Source organism: Paralichthys olivaceus, chromosome 11, assembly GCF_024713975.1.
Source record: "Paralichthys olivaceus isolate ysfri-2021 chromosome 11, ASM2471397v2, whole genome shotgun sequence".
Classification (NCBI taxonomy): Eukaryota; Metazoa; Chordata; class Actinopteri; order Pleuronectiformes; family Paralichthyidae; genus Paralichthys; species Paralichthys olivaceus.
In genome coordinates, this window is record NC_091103.1 from 18,442,218 (window position 1) to 18,456,541 (window position 14,324).

The 14,324-nt window shown below is 40.1% G+C and overlaps 1 protein-coding gene across 4 annotated transcripts in view; it reads right to left on the reverse strand.

The window, feature by feature from the left end:
• Positions 1 to 13,081, reverse strand: part of LOC109630396 (roundabout homolog 2) — a 45,422-nt gene extending 32,341 nt beyond the window's left edge. For 2 of the 4 annotated variants that reach the window (XM_069534584.1, XM_020088581.2), the window contains exons 1-2: positions 12,504 to 13,081; positions 3,153 to 3,479 (exon numbers count right to left, since the gene is read on the reverse strand). In XM_069534584.1, coding sequence (XP_069390685.1) covers positions 3,153 to 3,479; positions 12,504 to 12,558 — 382 coding nt within the window. In that variant the 5' untranslated portion in view covers positions 12,559 to 13,081. The remainder of the gene's footprint in view (positions 1 to 3,152; positions 3,480 to 12,503) is intronic. The other 2 variants (XM_020088586.2, XM_020088584.2) reach the window with 2 other exon arrangements.
• Between the last annotated feature and the right edge of the window lie 1,243 nt (positions 13,082 to 14,324).

The window sequence follows — 14,324 nt, forward strand, 5'->3', positions numbered from 1 at the left end:
ATTAATTACTCCACAGTGGGAGTTAAAAGCTCTTCCTCCCCCCACCTGTTGTCCCTCACACACACACATGCACACAGACCACCAGCTTAAAACTGGCCCCCTCATTAACACGGCACACCCCCCCCCCCCCACCTCCCTGCCAGAGCTAATTGGGTCACAATTTACCCCACAGTCAGCACAACCTCACACAGAGTGGGAGGGGGAGTCTGAGACCACCACCATACTGTTTCAGCATATGCCCTCACTAGCCAGAGGCAGTGAGATTAGAACAAAACAGCCACTTACTAATACTGTTAGTCACTCTGCGCCTGCAGGTGAATCATCCCTTTGCAGATATGACTTCACTGTAATCTGCACCCCCCCAAAAAAGCTAAATTTGATTATCAACAATGCAAAAGTGGCAATGTGACTTCAGATGCATCGTATCTTCTGCCAGCTCGGTGTATTTGCATGAGCTGCAGCTGCGTATGGTTCCCAGTAAGCGCTATATCTGAGGAGACCATCCCTATTTTTGAACACGAGCTGCAGATGAGGTCAGCCAGCCGTGAGCACTTACACTCACTGTCAGCGAGGAAGCCTCAGTATGGTGGCAGATAAGACCCAGCTCAAATTACTGTTTTGTGTTTTTTTTTTAACGAGGACGGTTCGACCTTGGTAATCTGTTATGCTCCTTCCCCTAATCAACCCACAGACTAATCCATTTCCCCATGTCAAAGAGAGCTGCAGTTCAGCCCAGGGCCGAAACACACTGGCACAATTAAGAGAGGAGGAAGACAATGGCACGTGTCCTAGACTGAGAAGGAAAAATAATAGACACGGCTCCTTCCTTCAGTGCACGCGCCAAGATTTGAGGACGCTCACGTTCCCCTGCTGTATTCCTCCGCCACATGTCTGTTCAAAGAAAACGCAGCTTAGCTAAGCAGTGACTCTCAGTTGATGTGATGATTACCTGGCTGTCATAGTGGAGGTCTCAGTAACGCTATGTCTGTTTAGTTACTAGTAACTGATGATGTTAGATAAAGGAGTAAAAACAACAATATTTACCTTCACCAAGGTTAAATTTTCATTGCTGTGTGTCTATTGGCAGGATTACGAAAAATTGTTAAATGATTTCCTTGAAACTTGGTGATGAAGATGGATGATGGGTGATTCCTCCCACTATCCAAACATTAAGCTGAAGTATCCTGGAGATGAACAGTGCAATCTTGTGGGTTTGGAGTCTTGGCAGTAGCAGCCAGGGGATGGAGCCAATCACAGACTCTCTGGTGTCAATCATGACATTTGGCCCCATCAAATAACTAGCAATAAGAAAAACCTAAAATGGCAGAACTGGACTGGATAAATTGGCAGATCCAGGAATTTTTTAGCCCATAACATTGTCAGAAATAATTCATGGGTCTTGAAACTGTGACTTGAATGGGACTGTTGGGCCTTGACACATGTATGTGGTCTATTATGTGGCCATCTAGTTTTCTGTATCACCATTCAAGCAAATATTTATGAGAGAAAAAGCCAAAATTTCACAAAGATGATTTGCTGTTGTTATTTACCACAAGTGAATTTTATTTTTTTTAATTTTTCACCATTTTATAGAAAACAAAATTAAATAATTGACAGCTGCCGGCCTAATATAATTTACTAAGACTGTGTAATTGAATTATAGCATGCTCTTTGAATCACTATATCGTTCAAATGTACTTAAAGACATAAACGCATTTTTCATATATTTCTCCATTGTTTCAAATCACATTTTTGAAACAGCAACAACATTAAAGACAGTGATGAGGCTGAAGAAACGCAACCCTCCTACACCTTTTAAAGCACTTGAGTTAAATAGAAATCATCTCAAGCACTTGTCATTGAGTCTGACCAAAAGAAAGTAGTCTCTTTGTGTCACAGTCGATCAGTTGTGCTGCAGAGATTTCAAAGACATGTTAATTTTTCTTTTCAATTTGAAGTGTTTTGGAAAGTTGTAATAACGCACTGTTACCGTTGCACCTTGTCAAAGTCAGTTTTTTTTAAATCACTGCATAAGAAGTGGTGAAGGAATTTAGAGATGTAACAAACTTTATCTCTCCTGATCCTGATTCCTTCATGTCACACCAGAATATCATAACATCATAAACTGATCCAATAACAGTCTATTTCAATACAAGTCAATTTCCCAAATTAAAAAATCTATGTATTAAAGCTAGGGTTGATAATCCTGGCAAAGCTAGCAAGAGCAGACTACACTAAAAACATGCAACCACGACATCCCACCCTCTTCCATCTGCCCTTCCCTCAAAGCCACACCCCCAAAACAGAAACAACTTACAACTGAATTAACATTAATCTAATTATTTTTTATAAAAGCCAAAAGTCAGGCATGTTGTGGTGCTAAACACCGAATATTACTGGTCAGATACATTTTAATGAGGACTATGACTAAAAAAATCTGTGAGAAACCCAACGTTGCATGTTTTCATTACCAATACTTATAATGGACACAATACGAGAATAGACACGTAGAATGACCCTTAATTTAACTAGAAGACTTAAGCAGTTTCATTTCTGAGAATCATTTTGCTTTGCAACCTCTAAAGAGAGATTTAAAGCCATGTTACATTGATAGCCAAATTACATTAGTATTATTATTAGTATAACTATTTGGGGATCTTTTTGCCCTTATGTAAAATTAGGGAGAGAACAAAGGTAAAACAGCAAAGCCACAGTAGTGCCCTATTTCACATGACTCTTACAGAAAGAATATGTTATTTTATCACATTGTTTTTACCTACAAATGTTGTTTATGGTCACAGCGTTGACTCTTCTAAAGCTGCAATTAAAGAGCTAAAAGCAAGAAAACAACCAACTATGGAGAAAATATATTTCCTGCCACAAAAACCTAAAATTAGGAACAAACAGCACTTGATACTGAATTTATCTCCATCTCCTTTGGGGTTGCCTCCTGCAGCGCAGTTGTTTCATGTCATCATTTTCAAGCACAGCCAACTGTCCAGTGGACCTCCATTAAGCTGCCAGGCGACTGCAGCAAGATCTGTGACAAACTGTGCGGCATGTTTATACTGCACACACACACACATACAACATGGAGTGCAAAGGAACACACACACACTTTAAGGACAATAATAAATAAAACAGAGCCTTACTGGCAACTTCCAGAGAAGCATTACGACTGATGACATCTCCCAGGTGGTTGCGGGCCACACAGGTGTAGACGCCCTCATCTGGTTTGCTCCGTCGTCCGTGTACGATGCGCAGGAAGAAGAGGGAGCCACTGGGCAGAAGCATGCGGTGGGATCGCGGGTCATCTTTGTCAGTCTCCACACGCTCGCCATCTTTGTACCACTCGATGCTGGGAGTGGGTCGGCCCTCTGCCTTGCAGTTGAGGGTGGCGGGCTCCCCCTTGGATACAATCAAATCCGAGGGGTCCTCCACTATGCGAGGCGCGCTGTCCTCAAACCGTGCCCGGGACCCTGTAACGTGGAGATGAGGACAGATGTCACCTACAAGGCTGAGCACCCACCATTATAGAAAACATGGAATCTCTTTTTTGCAGAAAGCAATGACACCGTTTAAAGGGCATGAATATCTTTCTGTGGAGATGAAGGACAAAGACATGGACTGTCCTTTGGATGATAGCGGTGAATCGTTACAATATCAATACATTACCCTGTATTTCGTGGTAGTGCTATATAAATAAAGTTATTATTATTATTAAGGTTACTGTGAATTTAGGGACTACATATTCCAATAATTCTTCAAACAGCAGTGGTTTCCTTTTCTTTCTATTGAAGTGTGCCTACAGTTTTTTCAAATAGACGCCACATGTACCGAGGATGAATTCACCCATGTGATATGATAATGGCCAATCTCTGTGTCAATCAGGAGTGTTGCAGAGGCTGAGATGATAAAGTCGGAGGAAAAGTGGGAATAAACCAGGCAGACCTGTGCATATAAAGGGGAGAGGGACCTAGGATGTGAGAATAAGGCAGCAAGACATAGATAACTCCCATATCCCTCTCTCTGGGGATCCATTTTCTCTTGGCTGTGAGGGAAAGGCACACTGCTTCAAGAACCAAGGTAAGCTTTTAGAGCAAGACCAAATGTCTCTAACAATGTGTTACAGTTGGAAAAATGAATAATTCAAAATGCTGCTGCTTTTAGTTTGGTTCGGAAGAACAGATGGTCTCTCCCTCACAGTAAAAAAAGAAAGAAAGAAAGAAAGACAGGGAAATGAAATGGTCACTGTGCCACTGATTGCTATGCGGCTCTGTCTGAGGCATTATTTTCAGTACATAATCTTGACTGCTTGAACGTCCTCCATTATGAGTGGAGAGGAGCAGTCAGGAGTAACCCAATGACACACATGTGGTTGCACACGCTTGCTGTTACATTATACTTAAATCTGAGGCATCAGGGTAAGCCCTCACTTTTACCCCGTAAGCAGATTTATGTCTTTTCATGAACTGATTTGATCCCCCCAGGCCCGGAGTTGCCATCACGACTCAGACCTGAGGTAAACATCCAAAGAGCGATGCGAGCGCTCTCAGCTAACACCCCGGGGTCACGAACCAGGACAGCTCACTAAACGCTAATGCAGGATCTGGATGAATACTAATCGGGCGGTCAAAATTTATCGTAGCACTTCCAGTTGATGTAAAAATATACTTTGTTTACAGGAAGAAGAACAAGTATAGGGTAAAACATTTCATGCTATGTGCCCATAAGCTGATCCTCTCAGATATTATAATGTGCTTTCCTTTTTCCTTTGGATTATATCTCATCAGAGCTGTATGGCATCTGTGGAGAGCACATATTGACTCATCTGAATCGTTTTAATTTTGAAGAAGTATCTCTGCAGACGTCCATGTCCTGATGGTGAACTGTGGTTTTTAAGCACGCAAAGGATCCTCTGGCAGTTTAAAGTCCCAAGCCATGTAATACAGTTACATCACACACTGAGCTCCCTTCCGCTTCAGCCATAGCTAGAGTTTTATCCCAACAACAAATACAGAGAAAGAGTCGAGCTCTTAAAAGCAGAACTGCAGTGGTTCAGTGATGGGAGAATTCAGAGACATACACGAAAAAACTAAATTGATTCTGCAGATGCCAAAATATCCTGACTTCTAGGTGATGAGGCCCAAGAAACAATGAATGATTAAAAACGAATTACCCAAATGTTAAAATTCAAGTGACATCGCCCTCAAATGGCAGTAGTGATTATGATGAGAGGAAAAGAGGAAGCCAGGTGACATTATGACAGGTCAACACAAGGATCATATAACAAAGAAAAATAACTGTTCTTTGAATCACTCTACAGTAAAGCTTTATTTTACTCTCACTCAGTTTTTGTTATCAACCATCTTGTAGGAAAAATATCAGGATGAAATCATTGAAAATTGACTGAAATGAAAACATAATTCTGATGGTTGGCGGATGATACATGTCAAAGAAATGATATACTTTGGAGAATTGATCAAGATATACTCTTTTATGCAGCTCTGATCAAATTGTCAATATGCAAAAATAAAAATGAATGGACTAAAGCTATCTATAATTGTGTGTGATTAAAAGTGAATGATTTTTGTTTTTATATTTCACTTACGTTGATAACTTAATTTGACTTACTAATGAGGTATGCAACCATTTGTAGATCTGTGGTAAGATTTCTTTCTTCACGAATTATTGTAAAATCAATGATACACTCAAATAGTTGCATTTTAACTACCTGTGTTGTTGAAAACAGTTATTTGTCTCTTACAGTCATTGATTCTACTGATTAGCTCCTTTTTATAGTCTCCAAAGTCCTTTTGATACCAACAAATCAGTGGTTACCTCTCACCCAGTAAAACCATCAACAGTTAAAACCATTAACAGCCCAATGAATGATTAACAAGGAGTCAGTCCACATATTATATAAATTTGAGTGTGTTTTATAACATTTTCTTTCCAGCTGTCCTTGTCCAGCTGTCCTTGTGTGTGTCATCATGTATTGTGTTGTCACGATTGCTTTGAGTTGGTTTGAATAGCGTAATCGTCACCATACAACAAACAAACACTTGTGGATTGATTCAACCCCTTGGGAAATACTAAGAGTGAAAATATATCTAATGATTCCAATGCAGGCACAGCGAAGGATTAAAAGTGTAACAGAAGCATTTTTTTTTTTATCCCTGGGGATTATTAATGAGATTGATTGGGCGCTCATTACAGCCACAGCTATCATGCAGCAGAATCAATGCGGTGCCGGGCTGATGCATTGCAGGGAAAATATTCTTGGGAGAAAAAAGAAGGAATAGCAAACAGCTTCAGGTGGTCGAAGTGACAAGCAACAATCTGCTCCTGTGACAAGTGTGCAATCAGTAAAGAAAAAAAAGCTCCTACATCACCTTGAGCAGGACAGTGACACGTTATCTTTGTAAGAAGGAATATTTTCACAGTAATGTTTGCTTCATGACAGGAAGATTGTTGTGCAGTGGCTGAAAGCACCTTTCAGCAAAAAACGAAACTCTCAACGTTAGCGAAGTGGAAAAGTAAACATCATAGGCCTCAGTGAAGGTCAGTTTTTTTAGTCGGATCATAAATGCAACCTATTAGAGTCCATGGTGGCTCCTCAGAGATATCAGAGTGCATGTGGACATGTTGAGTGTGAAAAATATTAATCTGGGGCATTCTGGTGTGAAATGAGTTTCACATTTACAAGGCTTGAACAAGTAGACCAGGACTCCTCGTGTAGGAGAGTTTACAGAAACATAAGTCGTGTTCTTTTCATCCTGAGATATTTGTTTCCTTCCAGTTTCATGTCTTGCATGTCAAAACATCGACACGCCCCCTCTCTCACTGTAATCTCTGGATTTTTTCGAGACATTTTTTTCAGGGGCTGGCAAGAAAGGTTCTGGAGGATTTAAGGAGCAACTGACATATGCATTTTCACACACAGCCCCTGTGGAAAATGTCTGGAGTTCAGTGCATGTCTGAAAGCAGTCATTGAAAGAGATGCTTCACTAACTACTGACGGATAATTTACTAATTCACAGCTTTCATAGACGTGTTAAAACAGGAAGAAACTGTTCAGTTCAACGCATGTATTTATTTACCTTGTTATATTGAATGTTACAGCACAAAACCAATCCCTGTTAAACCCCCATCGTCTTAGCGCTGAGGACGTTTCAGAGAAGACGAATCAATCAAACCATTTAAAACATGTCTGAACTTCTACCAACCACACAGACCTTCAGCATGATTCAATCTAGAGACGACTTTGTGAATGGTTATGCTCACTTCATGCAAGGTTATCGCTCTGTAGTTTCCTCTCAAGGCTCATCTGAGTGAAAGGGTGGGAGGCAGCTGTGCTTTTCAGAAAGTATAGTAGATTTGGTTTAAAAGCTTGACTCATTTGATACATGTTGACCCTTCGAATAGAGGCATATATTTTATTATTTTCCCTCTATAAGTCAGAAGTGTTCAATTGTTTATTTAATTGCTTTCACTCTCTCATCCCGTCCCTTCCAATTTTGATGGAGCCTCAGCAGCCTGCCTCATTAGTCTTTGTGCAAATGCTATTATCATTTGTCTTCTTGTAGTTTTTTTAAGTGATCTTGAATTATTGTACATATTTGAATTGTTCTCTGTCTTTAGATACTCTTAGTGTCTTTTTCTACCTCTGTTCTGAATCGAACAAGCTCGGTATTATGCTTATTTTTACATTGTAAAAATTGACTTCCCTTTAAATCTGCAATAACTAATCCTTTAAATATTCAGGGGCGGCATAAAATAGCTTTAAAAACAACACTAACATAATGTTTTTAAGTTGATAATATGCACATCCACCAGTTAAGGAGCAAGTATGATCATCATTTATGTGTCCACCTGATGAATGTAAGTCCAGAATTCCTTTTCTTTTAGCTCTGTTTTTGGTCTCCACCATCTTCCAAGGGAAACACTGCATACGACTCTCAAGCTGCTAAATGCTCCACTATGTTCACCAGCTAGCCTCTTCATGCGTGTGTTAGCTGTGTCGTGCTGAACGCGTAGTGTACTGCCAGAGACGCTACAGCGGTGTCCCAGTTCAGGGATTGCATTTCAAAATCTCCTTCCATTTTTTCATATTGTTTGGTGCATCTCTGTTATAAAATATTGATTATAGCAGTAATTTGTATGCAAACGTAGAAGTGTAGCCTGTGCCTTTGTGACTGGCTGTCTATAAGAACTTCATCCCGAAACACCATCAATAAAGTCTGTGATCAGTGCGTGGGACTGACTCAAAGTTTCTTTTCCAGGGGTATTAATAGCATTTGAGCAGTGAACTCGTTATGATTTGATCGTGTGCATGGTTGATTTAGTGTGATATTTGTCATGGTTTCTTCTGATCTGGGAGAATTTCTCCATTTGCTCACAAAGCAAAAAAATAAAACATCCAGAGAAACTCAAGCGACCAAAGTCAAATGAAAGCCCATTAGTGCTGCACACGGCTCTGATAGACAAGTTATCGCATTGGTCCTAATTGCAAACCCTGACACACACCCACATGTTTGCTCGTGGCATCTCCGACATTTCTGCCTCATCAAGCACACAGAGAGGGCAGGGTAAGAGCTGAGGGGATGATCAGGATCACGTCTTGAAAAACCCTGTTGATTCAGGCTATAATGGGCATTTCTTGGCTTGTAGCTGTTGCCTTATGTAACAGTGGTCACGTTCATTAATTAGTATTTACAAATATTAGCCCTGCAATTTCCCCAGGGGCAGAAGTGTACCGCTGTCACGCTAATGTGTGAAAACAACAATGCCACAGAGGGACGTCTTGTTTTGCTTCAGATCTCTGTGCCTCTCAGACTCATGCAGGAACCTGGACCTGTCAGGGCTCACAGCTTGATGCCTCCTGTGAAACACAACTGCTATCTACCTGACAGGCGGAAAACTCAGACTAACTTTCACATGCTCTCACGTTACTTCGAGTCAGCAGCAGAAGGCTGGCAGCTCATCTGCAGAGATTTGCTCCCGTCTTTTTCGATTTTTAATTCATTTACATACTTAAAAAGGCCAAAAACATTTGGGGAGTCCCTCTGACATTCCAAAGTAATCTCTGTGGGATGACGATAACGTGCCACAGCAAACAGAATTTCAGGAGACGTCAGGTTAGATTCTTCTTCTGGCAGCGGTCTGGGCGTTTAGAGCCTTTGTTTGGCAACTGTTCTCCTCAGCCGTCATCTAATCTCTTGAATGATGTCATCAGCGACTGTGCCAGAAGTGGGACATCATCAACATCCTGCGACATGACTCAAGCCCATGGAACATTTAGACGACTAACCAGGTTCATGCAGTGGCTTCATCATCCCTGGTTGTTTCATCATGAGAGGCTTACGTCAACCCTCAGCCATATTTGTCACTAAATAATAAGCAGGAGAACAGAATGGACACGAATTACTAGCTAAAGGTTTTCTTAGCATCAATTAGTTCCACAGCTGAAAATGAATGCAGCTCAAGATACCTGAAATTTCAGTGAGACATTGAATATTAGCGTCTACACTGATGGCATATTAATTAAGAAACAGTGTGCGTATGTGTGTGTGTGTGTGTGTGTGTGTGTGTGTGTGTGTGTGTCTTTGTGTGTGTGTGTGTGTGTGTGAAGGTGACTTGTTGTTTTCCTCTACAATCACACAGGGGTTTGAGAAAATAGAGACTTAAACTCCCACCACAGATTTCAGGAGCTTATTGGCAAGACACAACAACAGGAAAAAACACATCACACTATATCACTAACATTTCTTATTCATATAAATATTGTACATATAAACAACTGAATAAAATCTACAAGTGGGGCATCTGTCTTATCACAACTCCCACAGAGGTCATGAAGCCTATTGAATCCTCTTCTCTCAAGCATTTTTATGAAAATGCAAATCATCCTGTGGGAAATGTGCAGTATAATCAACATGGGAATGAGTGGAAATACTCACTCAAGATAAAGAGAAGTAGGCAGATGCCGTGGGTGTTGAAAAGTGTATTTAATGTGAAGAGGTGGCACCACTATATAAAAATGAAGCAGAACGAGTGGCGAGAGGTTTCACGGCTGCCACAAAGATCAGGATTTATAGTGAAATTGTAGTTTATCATTGAAGATGTAAAATAGAGCTCGACCAATAACTGCTGGACGTACGTGTCAGCTGCTATGAGTTTACTGCAGATATACTGGTGTCAGTGTGTGAGTTAATAGACTGACAGGAAATTGCAGTGCAGGAGAGTCAAACGTGAGATTTGAGCTTTATTTTTGAACTGCAAAAGATTCTGCTCAGTGCATCTGATCACAAGTCTTTAAAGCCGCTACATAATCAATATGTTTACACAGTACCGCTCATCTTTAACAGGCCTTGTAACATCTTTCAGCTCATTGTTTTGGTTTTCCTGCCCGCAGATTCAATGTGTTTTGTTGACTCTTATTGTCCCCTAAAAATACAAGGTATGCAACTTTCCAGCCTAAGTTGCAGCCAAATATTTAACCAAGGTTATGTTTTCATTGCTTGTCTGTCAGCAAAATGACTCAAAACTACTAATCAGCTTTCCATGAAATTCTGTGCTGGGGTGGCAGCATGACTCAAGGAGGAAGCCATTTTGAAATGAATCCAGATATACAGGCAGATCCAGAATTATTATTTTATTTTATGGATAGGATGTTAGCCTTGGTGGAGGTATCCGTTCTACAAGTGCCCCTCGAGTGTTGATAATGTATTTGCTAGATATGTTTATATTTCGGCTATTATACTAAAAAATGTAGTCACATCAAATTGTGTATTTTACAAAATGGTTGCATTCCTTTCTTGTAGAACGTTTTAAAGAAATATTTTGTGACTTATGGTAACACATTTACTTGCAAACAGTCCTCCTCTTTACTGCCTCTGGTGGCGTGTTGATACCACCAACTCTCAATCAGTGGTAAATTATAAATAGAACCACTAAGTAAATTACACTGCAACATAATCGTAAACATTTATACTACAAACAGAAACATGGACCCTTCAGGGTACCATAAAAACATATGGTGTATGTTCCTGTCTGTGTATTTGTGTAAATAATCTCATATCAGCTATTATATTGTTTTCAAATGTTCGTATCAATAAAATGTAAACGTATCAAACTCTGATGTAACTATGACTGTATTCTTATCTTGAATAGTGCACAGTACATTTCTTGGTTTGATTCAATTTCATATCCACTGATTTTTGTTCAATTTATTATTCCAGACTGAAAAACACCAGATATCATGACGCGTGCATCAGAGGAATAATATATTGTCTGTTTTTCGTGTTAGAATTTGCATCAATAAAAAAGCACATCTGCACTCTCATGAATTGTTTTTTTCTGAGCCCTGCTTTTATGTGGGCTTTGGATTAAGGCTTGGAAATTTAAACTGTTATTAAGGCAATGGTTAAAATATATAATCCCTTTCTCAAAGGTAATCAAAAAATGAGCCTTTGAAAGCATTTTTCAATAACACACACATGTGAACCCCCATTTTAGGAGGAGCCTGTGGCTTTTCAGGACTATAACATTGTCACTGAGAATGTATGAGCTGAAAGTGAGAGTAAAATGTTTTCACTTTTTGCTCGAGTGGCTTCTCCTTTGACCTCTTCTACTGCCTAATGGCCTCCATGTGAGACCACCTCTGAGCTGAGGGGGAGGAGACCACAGAGAAAAGGTACATCTTCTGACATTCACCAGTGGTATATTAAAATTACAAATGTATGCATGTGTGGCATTTCCTTTTACACACACACAAATATATATATTTCATGTGTTCAGTTGCCACAGCTGTCAAGAAAATGTGTTTGAAATTCAGCTAAACCCACCGTTCACGTCCTCCTGGAGTAACAGAACACATGATAAGACAAGTCACATAGGTGAGACACAGTGAGACAGTCACGCCATTTGGGCAGTGTGTGTGTGTGTGTGTGTGTGTGTGTGTGTGTGTGTGTGTGTGTGCATGTAAGATGGGAATTGTGGTTTAATTAAGGTTAGTGTTAGTCATGAATTGGTCATGGTTATGGTTAGAAATAAGGTCATAATAATGATAATAATCAGACTGTGCTTGGTGAATGGAAGTCAATGCAATGCCCCAACAAGGTTGGCTGCCCATGAGTGTGTGTGTGTGTGTGTGTGTGTGTGTACGTGTTTGTGTTGTCCAGGTATTATGCCTGTTGTGGGGACCTAAATATGTTTACACAGTCACATTATGGGGACTTGTCGTCCTTATGGGGACAAAAAGCAAGTCCTCATGTTGGGTATTAGATTTTAAATTGAAGACATGTTTAAGGGTCAGGTTTAGGGTTAGGATTAGGTTCCATGAAGCCATGGAGACATGACTGTGAGTGTGTGTGTGTGTGTGTGTGAGAGAGAGAGAGACAGAGAGAGAGGGAGGGAGAGACACACAGAAAGAGAGATAGGAATAGATTGAGATTGAGATTTAAAATACATTTCTGCTGTCATACATATGTTTTCTTTACCTGAAGCGATGTGGATGAATGACACAGTCACAAGTAGTAAATGTCCAAAGTTCATCTCCTCTGTGTCCTGGTGTCAGCTCCTCTGAGAGTCTGCAGTGTCCGCTCAGTGTCGGATTAGATATTAAAACCTCCAGTCATTCAACACAGCTGAGATCTGACTGGAAAGCACGTGAACCGAACCTGGAGAATAAAATCACCCCGAGGAAACTTTGATGTCACTCCCAGAAAAAGACGAGCCAGCAGCGGGATGAGCGGCAGCACCGCCCCGGAGGAAGCTTCAGCAAAACTCGGCAGCATCACTTCTCCATCCCCGCATGGTTCCTCACACACACACACTTCTTCCTCAGTGCTTGATAAAAAACAAGGTGTAACTATGTTCATCCGGTTCTTAAATAAAACGACCCCTCTCCTCCGCTCGGCTCCGGACAGTCTCAGGTTGAAGCGTCGGTTTGATCGAGCCTCTGCCGAGCTGCACACTCCTCGTCCCCGCGATCCGCAGGGAAATGCTCGGTCGCCTCCAGGAGTCAGTGTTTTAAAGAGACACGCACGACATCTGCGCCCTGAGCGTCCGAGAGGGGCCAGAAAACTTAAAGCAGCACATTTGACATGCTGATCTCTGACTTTGCTGCAGGGTTCAAATTAGACAGGTTTATTACAGAGGCTAAATGAGGCTCGGTGGTCTTCTCACATCTCACTGGGTTTTATTTATATCTTCATTCCAATTCATTTCCTACAACTGCCTTTACCTTCATTGTCTTCATGTCTATATGCATTCCATATATAAATACAATGTTTGAGTCAAGGTCTTGCCTTTGGGTTAATGGGAATTTTCATTTCAAAGTTTAGGGATGACTTTAAATTTGGCAAAGTTCATTATTTTAAAGTAAATATAAAATGTTATGCAGATTAGCCTCTTGAAGAAAAAACATGCAAGTTGCATGAACTAAAGTGTTCTCTAGTTTATAGGAATAACTTTTCCATAACTTCTTTTTTAACTTCCTCTTTCTTTTACATATGTAGGTGGCAGAGAGAGCTCGGCGCAAATTATGAAAATACATGCAAGTAGAAAAAACACGTGCAAATTAAGAAAGTAACTTGATCAATTTGTCAACAATGCTTTGTAATGTTATAATACGTAACGATGATGATATAATATGAAATGCTGTAATTTGCACTGTGTTGAGCTCTTCCTACCACCGTATATATATGTGTAGTGATTTAAATCAAAATATTTTATTTGAACCAAACTCTTTGCAGCATTTAACCACCACACATATTTCTTAAGGTAGAGACATAAACATTCAGTAATTGGAAATCCTGTTTTCCATTTTAAGTAGCTATTTATTTACTTTTAGTTTTACTTTCATTATTTTTTACTTTTGGGACACAGAACTTCAATGATTCCACTATTGTCTATTTTATTTTATCATTGCTAAACTGTTATGTCTGTGCTGTATTTTTTAAATGACAACACCTTTATTTGATGATGCTTTGGATCTATTGTTGAATGTTGGAACTAGTCCTGGGGATTTAAGGTTAGTTTTATAACTTGGATTGTCAGCAAATAGTTTCAGTGAAGTAAACTAGATACTCACACAAGCATAAAATATCTTATACATAACCTTCAGCTCTGCTCACATATCACCACACACGGCTCCACACAGTCTGCAGCATGATTCTTATGTTCTCAGTGTGAATTAATATTGACGGTCATAATGATTTCTCAAACGTGGGATTTTGTGCAGCACAAATAAACTTGATGCTCTAATTCTGATGATGATGATTCCAGTTGTTTATTAATAACCTCACTGCACAGCAGCA